The 22,468-nt window shown below is 42.2% G+C and overlaps 1 protein-coding gene across 3 annotated transcripts in view; it reads right to left on the reverse strand.

Moving 5' to 3' along the window:
- Positions 1 to 1,421: 1,421 nt before the first annotated feature.
- Positions 1,422 to 22,468, reverse strand: part of PRKG1 (protein kinase cGMP-dependent 1) — a 1,148,292-nt gene continuing 1,127,245 nt past the window's right edge. For 2 of the 3 annotated variants that reach the window (XM_060241248.1, XM_060241247.1), the window contains 7 exons: positions 20,458 to 20,547; positions 13,424 to 13,565; positions 11,226 to 11,389; positions 7,629 to 7,751; positions 7,460 to 7,522; positions 5,329 to 5,395; positions 1,422 to 1,800 (listed from right to left, as the gene is read on the reverse strand). In XM_060241248.1, coding sequence (XP_060097231.1) covers positions 1,702 to 1,800; positions 5,329 to 5,395; positions 7,460 to 7,522; positions 7,629 to 7,751; positions 11,226 to 11,389; positions 13,424 to 13,565; positions 20,458 to 20,547 — 748 coding nt within the window. In that variant the 3' untranslated portion in view covers positions 1,422 to 1,701. Of the gene's footprint in view, positions 1,801 to 5,328; positions 5,396 to 7,459; positions 7,526 to 7,628; positions 7,752 to 11,225; positions 11,390 to 13,423; positions 13,566 to 20,457; positions 20,548 to 22,468 lie in introns of all 3 variants that reach the window. The other variant, XM_060241246.1, reaches the window with a different exon arrangement.

Raw genomic sequence — 22,468 nt, forward strand, 5'->3', positions numbered from 1 at the left:
CATGGGGTCGCAAAGAGTCGGAATCGACTGTGCAACTGAACAACAACGATGGTACCTAGAAAGTGGGACAATATTTTTTGGAAATAATAAAACATTCCATCATATCTGCAAGGATGCTTTAGCATTTATAATACTTGGCATAAAGGTACAGTTGCTGGTTGATGCCAAACATGATGCCTGCACTAAGATTGCTATCATTGTTTTATGTGTTTGTAATCGATTATTGTCAACACAGTGACATGAGTATGTCAGAAGACTCCTGCCTAGTGAGTATAATCCAGCCAAAGAGGAGCGTTTTCAAGATGCACTGACTCCCACAGAAGAAATTTAAGCCCGTGCTTAACTCTTCCTTTGAGATGAATGGCACTTCAAAGTTCTCCACTCTGGCTGCATTGTACTCCACGTTTTAGACTGAATGATAAAGTCATATTATTATGCTTCACAGGAAGAACTGAGCTACTTAACTTTTGAGAGAAAGGGGAAAAAACACAGCCTGATCGTGGTGGGATTAAGAGGATCAATAAAATAACAAAACAGAAATCATGGCGATGCCGTGGAGCCAAAGCAAAATTGAATATATAAACAATCTTTTTCTGTTCTTTCTCTTGCTACATTGGTTTTTTTTCCTGAAATGACTGTGGATGTTGGTTGTTTCACAGATGAGAAATGTACATAGCACCTCTATAGTATGCAGTGGGGGTTTGCATCTTCCCTCATGGGGCTCTAAAAGGTAAATGTAGTTTTAAGCTCAATGTCTGCGCTCATTAGACCAGATGGCGACTGTCATTTCCTTTCTAAGACATTTCTATAAATGTAGTTCTCTCTCTTTCTCAGTCTCTCGCTGTTTGTGTGTGTGTGTGTAACATAGATGTTTATATATATATATATGTAAAACAAGTAGTTTTAAGAATAATTTTTTACATGCTTTTATGTAGCTGTACCAACAAAATTAAACGTTAGATATACCACGTTCCCAGACACTTTAGAGAACAAACCGACCCATACCTGCCTTAACAGTTCAACGAAAACTGTAGCAGTTGTGCTTTTGTTATCAGTTTGGGGGGGAGGGGAAACACATTAGGAATTAAAAATGGGGAAAAGGTAACATTCATTCTTGTCATGAATACTGCTTGAAAAGAAAGACAACTTATAGCGCTACTCTGACATAAGCTCCTCGACCAATCGCCTTGTGGTCCTCCGAACATTGGTCTCCTTTAGGAGACTCTTCCCCCCCCCCCTCACAGAGTCATTTTGCCATTGGGGAATACCCCAAATTCTAGACTGTAGATTCTACAGCGTAGAATAAACTACAGTACTTAGTATTTCATTATTGAGAATTAAAACAATAAAGAAAAACGATCTTGCAGCTAGAATTATGTGCATCTTACTCAACTTTCAAATTACGACTGGAGCATAGCAAATTCATTACAGTGATAGAAAACACATTTATTTACCAGTGAAAAAGGCTTTGCTTCAGGACCACCATGTCAACTGCTATGGTAAGTTCAAACAGAAAACATGTGAAGAGCACTATTGTCATCTAAGCGATAAGTCCTAATGCCACTGTAGTTACTGTAGCAGCATCAATCAAGGCATCGTGGTGACCCCGAGCACTAATCCTTCCCAATTCCTTCAGGTCTGCTGGCAGCCATGTCTCAGGAAGCTGTCTTCAGCAAGGCAGAAGCAGGTAAGAGAGATACATTAAAAGTCTATGTCCCAGCCTGAGTTGTCATCAGGTGGTGGTTCATCGTTGTCCTCAGGGAAACTATCAAAATTGCTTGTATCTGTGGGAGATGCAACCTGTCCAAGGAAGAAAATGAGGCTTTTGGAACTGGAGCTTTGCCTGAAATCTTTAGAACATTTTTGTTTTTCTGCTTTCTAATATGTGACTTTCTCATGTCCATACATACTGCTTTTTGAGAATTCATGCTAATCAGATAGAATTTCAAACGTCATATTTTAAAAGTTAGGAAATGAACAAGCGTTTCATATGCTACAGTTTCCATTTCCAGTAGTACACTAGCCAAGAGAGAAGGGAAATGACATTCATGAGCTCATGCAATACTAAATAGATTTCAAGATTCTGTACACTTGGAGATAATGCTTATTTGTCATTTCTGAATTTGTAATGTACTGTCAGCTCTTTGGAATTACATGATTTATGGACTGCTTTCCAGTATATTGCACTGTTGGAAGGAGGGCAGGAAAGGTACTGCTTCAGTTTTGTTCAGGAGTGTCACAGTGAATTGCTGAAATCACAAAAGTGAAATATTTATAGTGAAATTTGCAGTAGGTGTGAATCTGAACCTGTCACGCAAAGGGAATTCAAAGCTTATTCATAAATTTTAAAAATTCAGCTTATACGCTATTGTAATGCTGATGCCTGTTTTGGTTAGGTCTGTAATACAGAAAATAATTTTTGAGGGATCTCAGATCACTTAGGTGATCATGTGTTATAAAAAAAAAAACTTATCAAGGGGGGCAATCCTATCACAAACACACAGTTTTTAATATATTTCCATTTCTGGAAAAGCCCACCCCCAAGTGCATCCAGCAGAATACAGTTACTAAGACTAGGCTTAAAAATTGCTTGTGAACCTTTTCAAGGCAAAAGGCAAGTTTTTTTGGGGTGCAAACTGTCCCTTTGAATAACTTGAATGTACCTTATCTAATTTCTTTATGATTGTTCAGAGCCACTGTGTTCCCCCTTTCTGCGCTACTTCATCTTTTTCCCCTGTGTGTCCTAGTGGATCAAAGATCACATAGTGGATAAGACGACACTAGACTGAGGTAGTGTGAAAAGGAGTATTGCCAAGTTGCCCTAGGGAGCTGCTAACACTGCTACTTTTCCGGCACTGTGCTGGGAAAAAGGGCCATTAAACTTCTGAAGCCCAACTTGGAAAGACTGTTTAGGCAAGAGAGAGACACACTCCTTCCTTTCCATGGCTACACTGTAGTGGTTTCATTGATTTTTCTTTAAGTGATATGCTGAAAAATGGATGACAACCTTTCTTCTATGCTATATGAAAATATTTTACCTTTGATTGCGTCAGCATCCCCTGAGCATCATCAAAAGGAAGGGGGTTTCCTTAGTAGCCTACAAACAAGGCTGTGAAATTAGGGAATCCTGTTGGGCTCAGCCCTAATGGTTACAATAGAATTGTGTCCTAATGCTACTTTAGTTACTGTGGGGTGACATGAGAAAGGTTTACAATATTCTGCATGAGATAGAGAAGGTAGAGAAAAAAGTACTTTTCTCCGTTTCTCACAATACAAGAACTCATGAATGGACATTCAATTGAATTTCTGAGCAGTCATGTCAGAACTTATAAAAGGAAGTACTTCTTCACCCAAAGGGTGATTAACACATGGAATTCACTGCCACAGGAGGTGGTGGCAGCTACAAGCATAGACAGCTTCAAGAGGGGATTGGATAAGCATATGGAGCAGAGGTCCATCAGTGCCTACTAGCCACAGCGTATTGTTGGAACTCTCTGTCTGAGGCAGTGATGCTTTGTATTCTTGGTGCTTGTGGGGCGGCACAGTGGGAGGGCTTCTAACCCCACTGGTGGACCTCCTGATGGCACTTGGGGTTTTTTGGCACTGTGTGACACAGAGTGTTGGTCTGGATGGGCCACTGGCCTGACCCAACATGGCTTCTCTTATGTTCTGATGTCCTGGAGTTCATTTGGATGGTTTTCTCCCATCGTGTGTTTTGTTGCAGTGACCGTAGCACTAAACCAAGAAGTGCAAACAAGAACAGGTACACCCTGTTGAGGGAACCTTTGGGTGTAACTACATGATACACCTGATACATGTTGGGTCCTGGGTGTATGACCAGACTCAGTGAGACACACACTGGGGAACTGAATGAGTGCTCTTTAAGGTGTATCCCCTCTGATGTACATCTGACTGAGTTCAGCCGTGCACTTGGGTATATAATGTAGTTTGCCCCAACTTATGTTGGGCGTATCATACAGTTTGCCCCACAGGTTGCTATAATTGTTTTGATACAGCAGTTGCTGTGTCATCTGAGCTGATTCTGACCCCTGACATCAAACTCAAGGGTATCAATCGCAACCCAGCCATGCTGCTGACAACAATGTCAATGGGAAAGCCACTTGAGACTGACACACATGCTACTCGAAGCCATACTCCTTTTCACACTTCCTCAGTCTAGTGCCATCTTGTCCACTAGGTGATCTTTGATCCACTAGGACACACAGTGGAAAAGAATGAAGTAGTTAATCTGGACTAGCAGCACTTGAACATATAGACTACAGGTAACCAGTGGTCCCAAGCACATATCCAATCATTTGCAAGATATGTATTTGGAAGCAGCTTTATTGCAAGCATGCTAAACTCTGAGTATGCATACAGGTGTTACTTTATTAAAAAGACTTTTTGTACTACTGTTTCGGACTGCAACATCAGGTCTGATCAACAATTGGGAATAACAGGGATCATCACCATGGGAATTGGCAGTTGTGCGGCTTATATACTGTGTCAACATGCCTGACACTAAAAAAGCCTTGGCTCTGGAAGCCAAAGCATAGCCTCAGGGACTGGTGTAGGCTTGCAAGAATCTGACAAGTTGCTCACTTTGCCAGATAGGAGCAAAATAAAGATCATGATGGTTAGAGAGAGGAAGTAAGAGCAAAAAAAAGAAACACATAAGAGTTTTAAAAGTTACCTGCCTAAGAAAGGGGGACAGGAAATACGTACTTTAATAAAGAGGAAAAGGGTATTTACAGTTGCATATCAGTTAAGGGCTTCTGCATGTGTAGAATGGATTTATATTCCACCCTCCACCCTGTATCTAAGAGTCTCAGCAATCTCCTTTATCTTTCAATCTCCTTTATCTTTCTCCCCCACAACAGACACCCTGTGAGGTGGGTGGGGCTGAGAGGGCTCTCACAGCAGCTGCCCTTTCAAGGACAACCTCTGCCAGAGCTATGGCTGACCCAAGGCCATGCCAGCAGCTGCAAGTGGGGGAGTGGAAAATCAAACCTGGTTCTCCCAGATAAGAGTCCACACACTTAACCACTACACGAAACTGGCCCCTGTTGTGTCCTGGAGTTCATTTGTTCTGATGCATGATCAAGAGCATTACTCCTGACTTCAAACTCAAGGGCAGCAATTGCAACCCGGCCATGCTGCTGACAACAATGTCAATGGGAAATCCACTTGAGACCAACACACATGCTACTCGAAGCCTAACCTCCTGATGACTTTACAGTGACTGTTCCCAGCCATTTAGCCCATTCATTGGTTTTGCTATTACAATTAGGATGTACAAGCAAACACAGAGGTTAAAAGTGTACTCACACTTGGTATTATAGGAGGCGTCAATGTACCTTTTCTTAAACCTTCCCAGTTAAAGCCTTCAAACCACCTAGAAATAGGAAAATGCTCAGATCAGACAGGGAGACAGACAGTACAGATGCCACTGTAGTAGAATTGGACAGCCTAATAAAAAGCATGTTTCAAATCCTCAAGATACACAGCCATTAATATTTTGGATCTTTTTTTTTTTAACACGATGGATGGAATTCTGCAATGCCAGCAGGAATTACTGGTTTTGTATTTGTTTAGTTTCACTGGTATGCAGAGTGCTGTACAGAATAGAAACTGACATGGGTTTGCAGAGAGGGCTCACAATCTGGCTAGGAAGAGTGGCATAAAGGTGATGGCAATGAAGTTAGGAGGGCAGAAAAATGACTGGCAGGAAGAAAGGAAAGGAAAGTGGTGGCAGTCAGATGGCCTATTCAAAAAGAAGTGTGTTTACAAAAAGAAGTGAGTTTTATGGACAAATATGAAAAAAAAACAAAAAAGCAAGATAACTGCAGGTGTAAAAGATGTACACGCTACAACAGCAACATGCCAAAAGGAGGCAATAGCAAGCGGCCCTGCAAGGAATCAAACAACTCACAAAGTTTGCTTGCATTGCTGGAAGATTTCAGGACTATAGACTAACCCCCCCCCCCCAAGGAGTCTTGTGGCACCTATGGATGCTGGTAACTCTGACGTGCCTGTCATCAATAGCCTTTTGATCACTTTGGCTGGAGAAGTATTCTTTCTTTCTCACAGCGTTCAATTCCAGTTGGTATCCCAGTGATTTGCACCTACTGAAGGACTGCTCGTGATTAACATTCTTCAAGTAAGCAGTCCTGGCTTGTGCAAAAAATACACGTGCATGAAGAAACTGATATTGGATTGATTGCCATAATCACAAGAAATGTTTTTGCATTCATGCTCTGCTAATTCAGGTCCCGTAAGCCTAAGGGCCACTTCCTATGATCAAATGACTGATGAGTCAAATGGATTTTTGTTCAGGTGGAAATTCAACCAGAGTTTGTGAAGCCACCCAGCTTTTGGAAGTTTCTCAGTAATGTGATACATGTGGGCTGAATTTCAAGCTGCGTATGCAGGCAGATGATAGATTCAGCATGTGCCCAGCTGTTATCACTGATCTAGCCAACCTAAACATCACATCCGTTCAGTCTGGTTGAGTGACCTGGAATCAACTGTAGCTCAGGCTGAATAAGGTACAGATTTCCAAGGAAATGTATGAAGTGATATAGGGCTTTTTCTGGGATCTGAGATTTTCAGGTTACAGAGCTCATTCATCAGGTAAAAGGAGATTCATGTCACAGAGAAAGAAGAATTTAATACCGATGTGTGGTTTTGTGCAACATATAGGAACAAAAAACATCTGCCTTTATATGTGGTAAACTTCAAGGAAAACCTGACTTTTTGATGAAAACCACCAATATTGTATATCATCCCTTTATGTTGTATTATGACTGGCGCCTGTTCCTCCATTGGTGGTCCTGTCACTGCGTACTCAGTCAACAGATACCATGGGTTATGCTGTAGGGGTTTTGCTACAAAGGTTCAGTTTACTGTCCTGTCAAAATCCAAGGAGACTACAAAAAATACTTGATCAACTGTACTCTCATTGTACAGAGGTTTATGAATGATGAGTTATGATAAGAGTTTTACTGTTTCTTTACTGAAACAATGCCAGTTACATTACTGTATTTAATATATATATATATATATATATATATATATATATATATATATATATATATATATATATATATATATATATATATATATATATAAAATATAAAACTTTATTTATTCCTGTCCTTTCTCCTCAATGGGGACCCAAAGCAGTTTATTCTCCTTTCCTTCATTTCAGCCTCACGGCAACCCTGTGATGCAGGCTGAGGGAGGCGCAAGTAAGCTTCCATAGCACAGTTGAACCTGGGTCTCCCAGATCCTAGTGTGATACTCTAGCCACTATGCTATGCACATTCTTCCTCATCACTTTTGCCTCAGTTCTTTTCAGACTGCAGGCTCCTGAGGCAGGGCCTTGTTGGTCCCTTATGTGCATAGCTGGTGGGATGACGACGATGATGATAATTTTCCTTTTGGGGAACATACTTACTTGTGCTTTTGAATATCCTTCACTCCGTTTTTCAAGTTCCCTAATCTTTCTGATGGGTTGTCCCTGCAAAAAAGTCAACACAGTAGAGTGACAAACAACATTGTTCCTTGTCGAATGGTACGCATGCTTCCTCTTTCGACAAGACCCAAAATGCATTTAAAGCGTTTACCTGCATAGTTTTTTAATTAGGTTAGCAGCATTTTTGGCAATCTTCTTTGGAAATTCAATCATGTCAATCCCCCTTAATATGATGTTATAGGTTTTCATGGGGTCTGGGCCTGAGAAAGGTGGACTAAAGGAGGAGAAAAAACCCAGAGTTAAAATCTGTTTTTTAAAAAAATGTCATATGAGATTATATAACGAGGCAGCAGAAGCAGTTCATACTTTTGGTAGATAGATGTGCCCTATTGTACCCTAATAATTAAACTTTTCTTTAAATACTCTTTTGCAATATTTTTTTCCCAGTCTGTGTTTGAATAACTGTTCCATTGGCCACAGTTAGTTGGATGAGGTCTGTTCCAGCAAACACAACTAATCATGGATTTATGTACTGCATTATAGACTGGACAGCAATGAAGTTGTACATGGTATTATCAGCCACAGGAATCAACAAGATAAAATTGGTCTCACGAATGTAATAACTGCCCTGCAGTTAGAAGAGTAAATACTTGTGGGACAACCCTGGTAGTGGTTAAGAGCTTCACTGATTCTTGTTTCAAATGCTATTCAACAGACACCATTAACACTAATGAATGGGACACACGCAGGAGTGTGTGTCTTTGCTGTTCTGAATAGACTCCTCATTTCCATCCTCATAAGTACACAGAACAGCATTTTTAGGACCCAAGGAAATCATGCAAAAGGGTCTGTCACGGCAACCTGTCAACTTTAGCTAGAATGATAGGATTTCTCAAACGCTTGTAGCAAGACAGCCACAAGAGTAAAGTTGGATCTAAGGAACAGCAAGTGAAGCTCATGTTGCGCTCTCTCTCTCTCTCTCTTTTTTGCAGCAGCACTCTGTGCCCCCCTCAAAGTTACTCTGATTGGAAGCAGAACAGGATGTACTGTGAAGGAAAAATCAGCCAAAATTCGTTCCTCTCTTCCCAAATGGGACTGTCCGTTTGCTTGTACAAGAGGAGGAGCTAGTTCAGGATTGCGTATTAGATAACTAACCATGCCATTTTGTTTTCAATGAGCCATTTTTCTGGCATCAAGTGTATATATTTGCAACTTTTGACCAAGTGGGATATACGTGTTTTAAAGATTCATGGATGATCATATGTGTATTATTTAAATTGAGAAGGACAGAATGCAGAATGCAACATATACTGCTTTTGTTTACATCAACTGTAATTGCTCATTGAGTAAAAGGGTTTAACTTCATAATCCCTACAACATCATGGCAATTACAGAGATTTAGATGTGTATGCTCTGACCTGGATTGATCACATCAGATCTTGGAAGCTAAACAGGGTTACCTCTGGCTAGTATTTGGATGGGAGACCTCCAAGGAATACCAAGGTCACACTGCAGAGGCAGGCAATGACAAACCACCTCTGAATGTCTCTTTCCTTGAAAACCCAATGGGGTAACCATAAGTCAGCTGTGACTTGATGGCACTTTCCACCACCATAGCTGCCTGTATCATTGTATGCCATGTGACTGATGAATCTTGATTCTGATGATTATAAATCTGGGATAAAATGTCACTTGAATATCTTGCATTTTCCCAGGACAAGACTAGTATTCTAGTGTAATGATTTATTATTCAAACAATCAATTTAGACATCATGGCTATACCTGTATGCAAACAGACACGCTGTCTGAAAGCGGTCTGAAAGTTAGGGGGCAGTCTAAAATTCCGAATGAGGCTTTTGACACTAGCATCCAAACACTTTTAAAACTGTGAATTAAAAAAACAACAACATTTGGCCGCTTCAAACTTTGCAGTATCTTGCAGATCTTAAGATGCAACTATGCTGATAAATCACTCTATGCAGAACTTCTGAATACACTCCTTTTGGGCATGCTTAAAGATTACTGACACAAATAGGAAAGGAGAGCGGGGTTTATGATGCGACAAGTATGAGAAATATTGTCTTACACAGCAATATTTCCTTTAACTTTTATGTCTGTAGTGCCAAATACTCAGCTGTTCTCAACCAGGGGTATTAGTAACAACAGCTACTTGCTAAGAACCACTACTGCACATGCCTATAAGGTTAATTGTTTTAATAGACCATATTGCTCTCTGAAGTCTCCTGATCCTGTAGAGGAAATTGGATTAATAGGAGGCCATAACATATTCATGTTTCAGCAGCAGAGCTCTATTGTCTTAGACACCTATCATAGGTACTCTGGCCACATATGATCCTTGTAAAATATGGCTTCTCTGATTTTACCCCTTAATGCAGAGACCCTCATAACTTCTGACTTTGTCCTTTACTGCTCTGAAAAATAACCTTTGCAAGGACTGGTAGCCTAAGAAAGGCTGTTTATCATGGCCTAAGAAGACTTGGGCGATAATTTCTGTAGCACTGTTTTGTAAATACTTATGGGATAATAGTGGGGACATCACTTCAATTTTGTATAAAGGAAAACAGATAACAGAATCTCTGTATGATTTCTACACATGAAGTGCCACATTTCTAAGCCCACTGACTCTTTAGGATGACACTGTTAATCTTCATGCAATTATTGCCTACTACTAAATCCAATTAAAATGTTTAAATTCTGTATTAGAAGATGCAAGTATTGGATAATATGTGAAGGGTCACCTATTGTTGTTTGCAGCACTTTCTGATATTAGAAGAGCTTTACAAAACTACCCTCCTGTAAGAAAGGTTGATGATGTTCATGCTTTACACATGGGAAATGAGGCTGAGATAAAATGACAAGAATCCTTGGCTGGGAAGGGATTTGAACCCAGGATTAAGTGCTATTAAGCTACCCACTGTGCTACATCTATTCTACACCAATTAATGACCGTATCCCTTCAAGTTAAATCATCTCTGACACTTGCTTATGCAGCCTCTCTTCTCAGAAATCTTCAGGAAAGATAGCGCAATTTCCTGGAGCGATGTATCCCAGTGTCCAGATGGTTCTACAATTATGTACACATTTTTGTTAATAGTTTAAATGCGCACAATTATAGTAAGAATCTCTTGTCTTGTTTCAGATAAAGAGTGGCTTTCCTTCATTCTTTTCACAGCAGCCTGTGAAGTATTGAAAAACAGATGAATTTAACTCTGACCCATGGCTCCTTGATTGTGTGCAGTGGCCACCACACACTGGACCCAACCATTCTGCAGACCACTCTGAGCATTAAGTTTGATGGGTTTGTGACAGTGTGCAAACAGAATGGTTTTTATATGTGGTGTCCAATGTATACTGAAAGCCATAGAATTAAAAATTGCAATCATTCACTGCTTCCATTGAGGATCAGAATGGGCTGCATTGGTCCCTAATCTCTAGGCAAAGGGAGATTAAGGGCCAATACAGATGCTCTCCTAGATAAACTACTATTACAGGTGCTTGAACCTTTATATTGATTGTTTCAAAGCTGTTATACATTAATGTACTGACTAGGAAGCACTGCAAAACAATCATGAACAGACTGAATGGGATAGTTTCCAAACCTTTTTTTAACATCATGGAATATGCCAGTGCTAAACTTCCAGCGCTCCTAATCAAAGTGACAAAGGCAGAAATATACTCTAATTTGCTGATCTATTTTTATCGGCAACTCCAGTTCCAATGCCCATACCTGCCAGTCAAGAGCTCATACATTAAGATTCCCAGTGACCAGTAGTCTGCTGAAATGTCATGACCTTTGTTCAGGATGATCTCTGGGGCTACGTACTCTGGAGTTCCACAAAAAGTCCATGTTTTCTTTCCAAATCCTATTTTTTTTGCAAAGCCAAAATCGACCTGTGAATGAAGGTTCACACACCATCAAGGAAGAAGAAAAAAGACAGAGCAGTTCTATGGGCAGAAAGGCTTGAGGAGATGATCCTGTTTTGATTAGGATAAAGAACATCAGAAGGAAAGTCTCACCATGGGAACATTATCAGAGCAAGAATGCTGGCTGCCCCAGAAACAAAAAGGAAAGCCGTGCAGCTGCATCTTTTCAGAGGTAAGGTTGACAAAGGATTTGTGTATGATGAACAATGACAATTATGCAAAATTTTATCACAGTTCTGTAGTTTATCAAGAACTAAAACATTTAATCATGTGAGGTAGTGGTGTCCCACATGTAGATTGCATTCAGGCCATCAATATTGCAAATGCTGGAATGAGATGGGACCAAATTAATGAAATATCGCTTCTGCCATATATATTTAACCATGATTTACAATACAATTGTAAGCAGGCATCAATCAACTTAGAAGCATATAAGTCTGCCTAGGATGCCAATATAAAATTATTTTGGGGGCTTCTGAATACTATTTTTGCCAGGACTGGACTCTTCTATTTTCTCCCATCAACACACAGTACAGACACTGAAATGTGGCAAACTATCCTCTGCTGGTCACTGAATCCACTATCTGTTCCTCACATATATTTGTAGCCAGGTAATACCTGCAGCTACCATGTTTTGTCCTTCCTACATTCCACCATGCTCCCTCTGTTAATACTTTTCTAGTTTGAGGAAACCCTAAAAATCCAGGGAAATTTTTTTTAAGTGCCATTCTTGATTCCATCCTTATAGATTTTGGGGGATCTGGGTATCATGGTATAAATGCTGCCACTGCTTCCATTGAGGATCAGAATGGTCATTAGGGCTCTTTTTTTGTAGCGGGAACTCCTTTGCATATTAGGCTACCCCAACCCTCCGTTATGTAGTCAATCCTCCTGGAGTTTAAAGTAGGTCCTGTATGAGGAGCCCTGTAAGCTCTTGGAGGGTTGGCTACATCAGGGGTGTGTGGCCTAATATGCAAAGGAGTCCTGCAAAAAAAAAAAAAGCCCTGATGGTCATCTGTTATGGGGAGGTGATGAAGGTGCAGTAGCAATAAACTAGGCCTTGCTAAGCCGAGGCGTGGCTTGCTGTAGTAGCACCAAACACCTGTGCCCAGTTTTAAAGAGGTGAACTGATGCTGAGCCCTCCCAACTATTCCTGGATATGAGTTGGTTTATTCTGCCCTAGGTTCTAACATGTGTCTGCACACGGATACGTTAACATTAGAGATGATTCTAATACATATCAACACAAATGTTGCCTGGGCCTTGCTTCTGTAGCCTGGGGTTTCACTTTCAAGGACAGAATGAGTTTCGTAAGTCTTGTATCTAGCTAGGATTAAGTAGGTTTGAGGTCTAATTCTTTAAAATCAATGAACAATAATACAGCAGATTTTCTGCACGAGAAAAACTGAATGCTGGAGGAAATGACACTGGTGTGTGCTTTCTTTAAAAATGTAATCTAATGAAGAAATGGAAACCATGATCAATCACCAGAAATGGAGGGGGGGTGTCTCTGAAGGCAGTTCTGAGTGAAAGTACACAAGGCCTTTAAAACCAATTACTATAAACTTTAACTTTTGCACTTTTAGAATTCAGAAACAGTGAGATGGATATTTTTATTAGTTTTCTTTCCAAACCAATTTGTCCTGGGACTTCAGTTCTGAATACTGCCTTTCAGCCAGAAGCACTATTTTATGGCTGTTATAAACCCGTGAGAGAAGCTGAACAAAGCAGGAATCAAGTTGTACCTTTAAGACCAACCAATTTTTATTTAGAACGTAAGCGTTCATGTGCTCTTAAACACACTTCATCAGATGAGGAATCCAGCACAGTGAGCAAAGCTGCCACTTTGAGCCTAAGAAATTATAAATTATTATTTTATAAAATGCTCTGGGAGAAGGCATTTAATAATGGAAGAGGAGACAGAGCCTTAACTACAATGCAGCGAGCATGGCATGGTAATATTTCCTTTACTGCTTAGAAGAGAAATGTCTGAGCACTCACCAGTTTGGCATAACCTCGATGATCTAGGATGAGGTTTTCTGGCTTGAGGTCCCTATAAATGATTCCTTTGGAATGCAGATAGGCAAAAGCTTCTACCACACATGCTGTATAAAATCTGGTTGTAGAATCTTCAAATGAACCTCTATATATGGGGGGAAAAGGGATAAGATCTAAGTCCTTTCGTTTTATTCCAAAACAGCACAGAGAAGGAGCCAATTGGATTAGGGCATGTTGTTAAATTTGCTTCACTGGGGAAAAGATACAAGTTTGCTTGGGCATTCACTTCCCAGCTTCATGCAACACCACTCTGACATGACGGGCTCTCTAATATATATCTTTATATCTCATTCCGAACATGGCCCCAGAGTATGGATCAAAAGTCCTCATAGTGGGGCCATGCACAGATTTTTCTATAGACCCAGGGGTATCGCCAAGATTGCCGAAAAACTCTAAAATGTAAAAACCAGGGAACCACAGTTTAACTTCCCCCTCAAAAAACGGGAAAGCAAAATCTGCGCAAGTGAAGTTGCTATCCACAGTTCAAAATGTTATCCCATTAGTTCTGCAAGATCTCAACAGGTTGAGTCTTGAGGGTAGAGTCTTGAAGCAGAAAGTGTGCTCTACCTCCAGACTGCTGGCAAGGTGATGAGTGGGTGTAGTTTAGAGGTGCTTCCCTTCCCATCACTGACGTTGGCAGGGAAAGGCTTAGGGCAGGATGGACTGTCTGCTATGAGCCTCCCCTCATCAGCCAGCAGCTGAGATTGTTAAAGGAGAAAGCACTTCCAACGCAGACCCACCCTTTCACCTGGCCAGTGGGAAGGCTCACTGGTGGCAGTCAGGTGATATATGGGTTTGGGCTGACATGATTATTCCTTCAAAGCCCCTCCCATCAGCTGGTAGTAGCAAGAAGCCTGGAATGATGGGGAGAGTGGAAGAGAAAGAAACTGGTGACCAAGGGGGAAAATAAAATTGTACATGTGTAGTGGGAAAAAAGTGGTTGTAAAATCATGGGGATAAGGAAGAGGGGATGAAGTGGGGCAAATTCTCACAGATCTCCACTTGTGCATCTATAAACATGCAGCCATCTCAGTTGCATAAGCATGCACATGTCTTCCTTTTCAGCTCGTACCAACACAATGAGAGAGGCAGGCAGCTTTTATTAGCCGCAACCCCGAACCCCCTCCCCCACTGGATGCAAGGAGAGGAACTTCTTAATGATCACATTGACCTCATGGGCAGTCTTCAGTCTTACAAACTGAAAGTCACAGTTCAAGCATTTTTAGCACGTTACACCCATGAAACCACCTGAAGGACTTGTCTTGTCAGGACAGCATATTTCATATATTTAATGATGTGACTGTAGAAGCCCACTGGCTGCCAGAGAAAACCATACTGCGAAACAGCTGTAGGGTTATGATGGAATCATATTTCTCTGCTTGTTTGCTTAGTTATGGGAAGCTTATAATTTTTAAGGCCGCAAATAACTTGCCCACATGTTGCACTTCTCCCCCTCCGGTGGGAACAAAGTGGCTCTTTGACATCACTAGTTTATAATGAGCACACTGCAAGGTCTGAAATAATTGCTATCTATTGCAGTCAGCTGCCAGACTAGCGTTGGATATCAGGATCTAGAGTCCTTCCTTTTATTTACAGCCAGAACCATTGAGACTGACATCATGATGATCAGCAATTAAAAATTCCTTAAAACTGCTTATTGAAAAGCTACATAGAGCACTATGCTACACATTTTTCTTGAACTGTCTGGAGAAAAAAAAATCTTAGTCAATCACAGACTTGTTTACAACCACCCTTCTGCTTGCGTATCTCGACATTCATGCCAGAGTAAACACTTCAAGGCTCACGTGAAGCACAGAAAGCATTACAATGTATTAGCGATATATTAAATAGGAATTAATTAATGATTATGGGATTATTAACAGCAGATGCCATTTAGATTATCTTCTGTCTTGCATTTTCCCAATATGCAATGCAGACACCGGCCTCCTACTTTAAATTTTTTTTACAGAATCTGAGTTTCAGACACAGGCCGACATTTCTAACTTAAAGCTGGTAAGCAACCTAAGGAGGCTTTAAAAATCCTTGAAAGCTTTAAAAATCCTTGCAATTGCAATTAAATTTTAACACTATAGTTGTTTCCAACTATAACGCTAACAAACACTACGGCAGTAAAAGATAAATAACATTCAAAGCTAGATGGCAGTAGATACCACGGATATAAGAGGAAAATAACTTTTTTCCAAAGGCTTTCGTAAACTGTTGTTTTTAAATCTAACACTTTGTAAATTGGATTTTGCTTACCTGTTTTTAATGTTTATTAAATACATGGAATTTGATTAAAATTAGAATAAAATATGCTTATTAAAACCCCAAAGAAAAGTGACTATACCAGTAACATATCATAAGATTAACTTATTCCAAATAGTTACCTGGTCCCTTTTTTGCTTTGTCTTGCTGTGCAGGTTGGATCCTGACTAAATTTTTTAATGTCAAAATAGGACTTTCCTGACTTTCCCCTTCCCCTGTAACTCACTGCTGCTTCTGGGTGAGAGAGGACATGGAGGAATGAACACGGGAGAGTTTGCAGCAGGAAGAGGAATTAGTAGAAATTGCCAACATAGTCGGGATCCAAACTATAATTTCATCTGATTTGAGCTATAACTGTCTTCTTTTGTTTCCATGATCCTTTCCTATGGCCGTAAGTTTTAATAGGAGAAAAAAGAAGAATGAGGCACAAGGCAGAGCAGTTTATTAGGCCTTTTAGATCCCAATGCATTTGGCTATGAGCAGGGGATCTTAAGCAAAAATTTCTCTGGCTCCCACCTTGAACAAATGGATATCAAAGCTGGAGTAGTTTTTGCTTAAGATTCCTGAAGAAGCTTATAGCCAAATGCACTGGGATTCAAAAGTTCAAATAGACTGCTCTACTTTGCACCTTGTTCTTTTTTCTTCTACCTACTGGTGCAGCCTTTTTTTCTTATATAACTTGACATCCATTACCATGACCAGGGACACTGATCCCTCCCCATAATAGGGAGGATTCAAAGAGGAGACCTGGGTTTAGGATGTAGTTACGGAAACTGCCATTTCTCTAGAGACTCGGTAGACAATTGCAAGAAGAATCGCAAGAGGCAGGGATTCTGAAATCTGCCCCGGAGCCATCTGTAGCAATGGGAAACCCTCTTCTACCACTATGCCAAGTCGTGAGGCAGCAAGATGATCTTAAGCCTCCTTAAAGGGCTTCCCCTGGAATAGAATGTGTCCCTTTTACTGCTGGGCAGTGGCCTCTCGGGAGGCAAAGCATGACTCACAGGACAATTTCAGATCCCAGCCTAGAGCCTACAACAAGCGTTAGCTCCCTGCTTGCCAGCAATCTTATTTATCTTATTTTATCAAATTTGTATCCCGCCCTCCCCTAACGAGCTCAGGGTGGCTTGCACTAAGCCCTTTCATAGATCTAGTGAGATACTTTGAATGCCTGGTGTATCCTACCAATTAACTAACCAGGGTCTTGATTGACTGCCTAGTTGACCACTCTGATGTCTTACCACCAGGGGTCATTTCATAACAGCCACCCAGAGACCACTGCTCCATATGTTTATCCAGTCGTCTCTTGAAGACGTCCATGCTTGTAGCTGTCACCACATCCTGTGGCAGTGAATCCCATGTGTTTTCAGTTCCCTTCCTATGAAAATTGCCCATTTATACTCCCTTACATTGAAAACACAACCACACAGCACCTGCCTTTATTCCTGGTCACACTGTTGGCAAATCAAAAACCCTGCACAATAGAGTTACTAGGGAATTAAGTGAACATTCTTGGAAACCTGAAAGAGCACCCAAATTTGCAGAAAAAAAGCTGGGGGAAGGTGCTGCCTCAGGATGCCATATATGGGCTTTTTTCAGGTTAGGCCAAAGGATGTGAATGACCAAGACTGACCTGGGTGTTTCATAATCCAAGATTTAACTCAGGTCTCTTTCCATTATGCAGGTGCCCCCTCACTGAAGGTAGGATGTGTGCAGACTACCCAGCTTATACAAGTTTCTTGGCTGTATTTGTCAGCCATGTGCCCAGACAGAGCTGACACCAAGGAGTAAGTGAAGTAGGCTGCTGCCTAGAGCGACCTCTCACCACAGGGGTGGGCTCCCGCCTCCTGCAGTGCTCCTCAGGCATGAAGTGCCAGCAAGGGAGGGAAGGAGGAAGGGAAAGAGGCAACGGTGGCTGGGTGGGCAGCAGGAGAAGGGCTGCTGCTCAGGAAGCCAGTGCCAAGTGGTGGGAGCGTGTGGGGAGGCAGCCACCGCCAGGAGTCAGTCTCAACTGAAGGCCATTCTGTCGTAGGTGAACCCCAACCTGATGCCATGCTTGTGGAAGGCCAACACAAAGGAGGTGGGCATGCACATCAGCCTGTGCCAAGATGCCACTGTCCAGTGTTCGCTGGGGCCCTGGTAGCTGCTGCTGCACTGTTGCACCCCTGCCACCCCCATGCTGCTTGAGGCAGGGCAGCAGAGCAGTCCTGTCAGCCATGTGGCTACCCATGCCATGTGCTTCCCCAGGACGATCACTGTCTACTCACCCCTCACCTCCTGCCTTTCTCAAGGAGTCAAAGCTCCCAGAGGTGCTGCTGCCCCTGCTGTGGGAAGCCAGGGAGGACCAGGGTGAGTAAAGAGGCTGGGCTGGAGAGGCCTTCACGCGAGCAGCAAGAGGAGAAGGTGGCAGCAAGTCCAATGGCGGCAGCTGTGCAGGCGAGGTGCCCTTGCAGGAGCTGCTATGGGACTTGGGTGCCACATTCCTTCCATGATGGAACCAGTGAGGAGGTAGAGGAAGAGCTGAGACAACTCCATGCTGCTGGCACTACTGCTCTGCGCGTGGTAGTGAAGGGCTCTCTGCCTGTTTTCTCCCTGCCCCCTCCTTTGCCTTCTGCCAGAGGTGAACCTGCCTCCCAGTGTTTCCTGGCTGGCACTGGGAACATTTTTGCATGTGGGTTGCTGGGTTTTTTTTTTTCCTGGAGTGGGTGTTCTGAAGGAGGGGGCTGAGAGGGATGTGTGAAACTCAAATTGTGCACAGCTTCCAAAGGGGACCAGTGGACATCGGATCCAGGCAGCCTGGGCAGGCTAGGCACTTCAGCTTGAAATTGACCTCCTTTTGTCAATTTCTAGGGGCAGGGGTGTGGAAATCACCACCTCCCTCCCTCCCTCTGCCTTTGAAGCTCTTCCCCCATCTCTGGTACTCATGCATGCTGCTGGTCTGGCTAGTCATCCTTCTCCCCGCTTACTTCACAAACTGAAGAGGCGAGTTCCCATGGGATAGAAGACAGCTTTGGAGGGTAGACTTTATGACATTATACCTCCCTGAGGTTCCTTTCCTCCTCAAACTTCACCCTCACCTAGGCTCTCCCTTCAAGCCTCCAAGAGTTTCCCAACTGGGAGTTGGCAACCCCAGAAACTGAGAGCCAGTTTGGTTAAGTGTGTGGACTCTTATCTGGGAGAACCGGGTTTGATTCCCCACTCCTCTACTTGCACCTGCTGGAATGGCCTTAGGTCAGCCATAACTCTGGCAGAGGTTGCCCTTGAAAGGGCAGCTGCTGTGAGAGTCCTCTCAGCCCCACCCACCTCACAGGGTGTTTTTGTGGGGGAGGGAGATAAAGGAGATTGTGAGCCACTCTGAGTGGAGGGTGGAATATAAATCCAATGTCGTCTTCTTACTTTTGGCTAGCTGGCCAACAGGGAGACCACTTGTTGCACAGGGTGAGTGCACACTTGGCACCTAGCCAGTTCCCCCCTTCACTCCCCCTCACCTGTGTGTGTGTACAAGTGGCCAGTTCATGTGCCTCTCTCATAGTTCCCAGCAGAGTTTCCTGTTGTATTACGATATTGGAAAGTAAGTGCAAAAGGAGTGTGAGTGTGGATTTACTGGTGTTCAAAATTTTAAGTGCCCCCCCCCCCCCCAAGTACCTGATGTGCATGCTGTGCTTTGGTTGCAACCATTTTTGAAATTTCCATTGAGTTCACATATTTGGGGAGACAATGTAGATATCCATTTCTGGGGTTGCCAACTCCTGGTTGGAAAACTCTTGGAGGTTTGAGGCAGGAGCCTAGGTGAGAGTGAAGTTTGAGGAGGGGAGGAACCTCAGGGAGGTATAACGCCATAGAGTCTACCCTCCAAAGCTGACTTCTATCCCATGGGAACTCACCTCTGTCACCTGGAAATCAGTTGCAAGTCTAGGAGAACTCCAGTCCCAACCTGTCTCATATAGTGCTTCAGCAGGTATGTACACAGAATCATAGAATCATAAAATCATAGAGTTGGAAGGGACCTCTCGGGTCATCTAGTCTAACCCCTAGCACAATGCAGGAAACTCACAAACACTTCCCTAAAATATGGGAGGATTTCCTAAAGGTCAGAAAACCTCACATCCTCTGTACTTTGGTGCTGTTCATTCTTCCTACATTTTTTCTGGTTTTAAAAATTGGTAGTGGGGGGGTCGCCTAGGGCTCCATAAATCCTGGCACCAGCCCTGTGCACAGAGTGTAACACCTTGTGTTGAAACCCTCAGGGCACAAAGACCACAGAGATTAATGCCATATGAATGCATAACATTTTCCATAATAAGACTTGCACAGATGAATCCTGAGAGACACAGAATAACCGAGGAAAGGATTTACTATTCAAAAGGGGGGGAGGGGGGCAACACCTTTTAAAACAAACAAACAATGGAGGCTTAATGAAAAGAAGGTAATTGGAGGCTTCTAATTCTGTGGTATCCTGGTCAGTGATGTTTCTTTTCCTGCTGCATATAAAGCAATGGGATGACTCCCGTGTCTTTGAAAAGACATGCAAATGTTTTATTCAAATGAGTAACACATGCATTTGGTTCTCAGCCAAAGCCCAGAACTTCACACCTCTGGGAAAGAATTTAGAATTTACAGAGTCTAGCTGAAAAGGATGCAGATTGACCATGGGACCATTCTGTATATCATATGAATTTCAATTCGCATTAAGAAGTGAAATCTCTTACCTGTCCCTGAGAATTGTCCAAAGCTCTCCTCCTAAACAAGCTTCCATCAACATATATAAATATTTGCTGTCCTTGAATGTCCTGTATAGCCTATAATGGAGGGCAAAAGAAAAACAGTAATGTGAGTGCTCTGGGATATTAAAACCATGTAATCTCAGTGTAGCAGAATTGTTACTGGATGAAAATGTACCACAATAAATGTACTGCAGTAAAAGAGGGAGTTGCTAGTTTCTAGAGATTCTTGCAATAATATCACCAGATGCATTCAGTGGTAATCTACCTTGACAGAGAACCGGACTATTGGTCCGATGCACCATAGGCAGTTGTGTTGTGATGCTTATTGATTCATTTGTGGCATTTTTATACCACTTAGCAATGATCTAATCTGCAAAGTGGTTTACAACATAACATTAAAACCAGTAGCAATTCAATAGTGAACAGGTCGATAGCAGCAGGTTTTTTTCATCTCAATATGAATCAATTTCAATAAACAAGGTTTTCATGTTTAAAGGCCTAGCAAAACAAAAATGTGTTTGTTTGTTTTTTGCTTTGGAAGCAGGCAAACAATGAAGCCAATCAAACTTTCTTGGTAAAGGTGTTCCACTAAAAACGGGCAACCACTGAAAAGGCCCTGCTCCAGTTGTTTGTAGGTGATGTAAGTCTGGGTGTGGCCAGAAGTGTGAGCCCTTGGACATGAGTCAAAGGGCTCTTGGCTCTTTGCCTGAAGTGTGCAGCCTGGGGCCCATGACAAGCAGCCAAAGTGAAAGAGGAACCACTCTAGGTGTGTGCATTTTGTTTGTTACTTGTTTAATTTATCGTATTATTGAATCTAGAAATGCCCACAAGCTGCTTTGGCTACCCTTTTGAAGAAAAATAAGTAGCATAGAAATGCCTGCATAAATAAATAAATGCTTCCCAAGCCTGTTTGGGTGAGAAGGCAAATGCTTTCTACCCAAGTCCTTAAAATAAGTACACCATGTTATCCTTTACAGAGATGTCAGCAGATGTGCTTTCTTTTCTTTCAGCACTTTCAAAGAAGTGCTGCTAAAAATGCCACAAATAATTGTCTAATCTATTTCACAATTTATTTTTTTAAAAGCTCACTACCATCTGGATATCAAAGGAAAACTTCCTGCCCTTTACCCAAAGGATGAATCTGTAGAAAGATCCATGTAAAGAGACAACTGAGAGCAGGTAACATGGCTCTGACATGCCCTGCAATCTATGGCAGGCTTGGCTTCAGGTCTGCAACAAATGCTAAAGTTTCCATTGCACTCAGTGGCAAAGTTCCCTTTCTGGAAGAATGTTGTAAGGACTCTAACACATGGTGTCTGGAGAAAAGTACTCCTGCAGACAATTTCTTGCCCTTTTTTGGTGTTAGATCATTGCTGTGACTGATCAGATAATCATTCATTAGTTAAGTTATTGGCTCAGAACTGTCATTTCATGTCTCTCAGCGGGTGCTGTCAGTGTTAAAAGATGGTCCCCTGATAACTCTGTCAAGTATCCCTTAGAACAGGGGTGTCAAACATGCAGTCTGGGGGCCAAATCAGGCCCTCGGAGGGCTCCTAACAGGCCCCCGAGCAACTGGTTGTCATCTGCTTCCTTCTTCCTCTGTCTTGCTTCCTTCTCCATAATAGTTTGCTTTGCAAGGCTTGCTCAATCACATGGGAGCTACAGAGCAAAGTCTCTATTTTCTCCATAGGCTGAGGCTTTTCCCTTGGGGAGGAGGTGGGGCGGGGGGAGAACTTGCTTTGCCAGGTTCTCTCAATTGCACAGAGAGCTACTGAGCCAAGCCTCTCTTCTTTCTGTTGGCTGAGGTTCCTCCCCTTCCTGGCCTCCTGGAGAAGGAAGGAAAGAGCCAGAGCTTCCTTTGCTCAGTTCCCTGGATCCCATGGGAGAGATATAAAGAAAGCACCTTTAAGGCCAATGAGTGTTAATGTTTTAAGCATGTTTTAGTCTGAGTTTCTTTAAAAAAAACTTTAATTGTGTTTGTCTGAGTCCTTTATAA

Source organism: Heteronotia binoei, chromosome 6, assembly GCF_032191835.1.
Source record: "Heteronotia binoei isolate CCM8104 ecotype False Entrance Well chromosome 6, APGP_CSIRO_Hbin_v1, whole genome shotgun sequence".
NCBI classification, from domain to species: domain Eukaryota; kingdom Metazoa; phylum Chordata; class Lepidosauria; order Squamata; family Gekkonidae; genus Heteronotia; species Heteronotia binoei.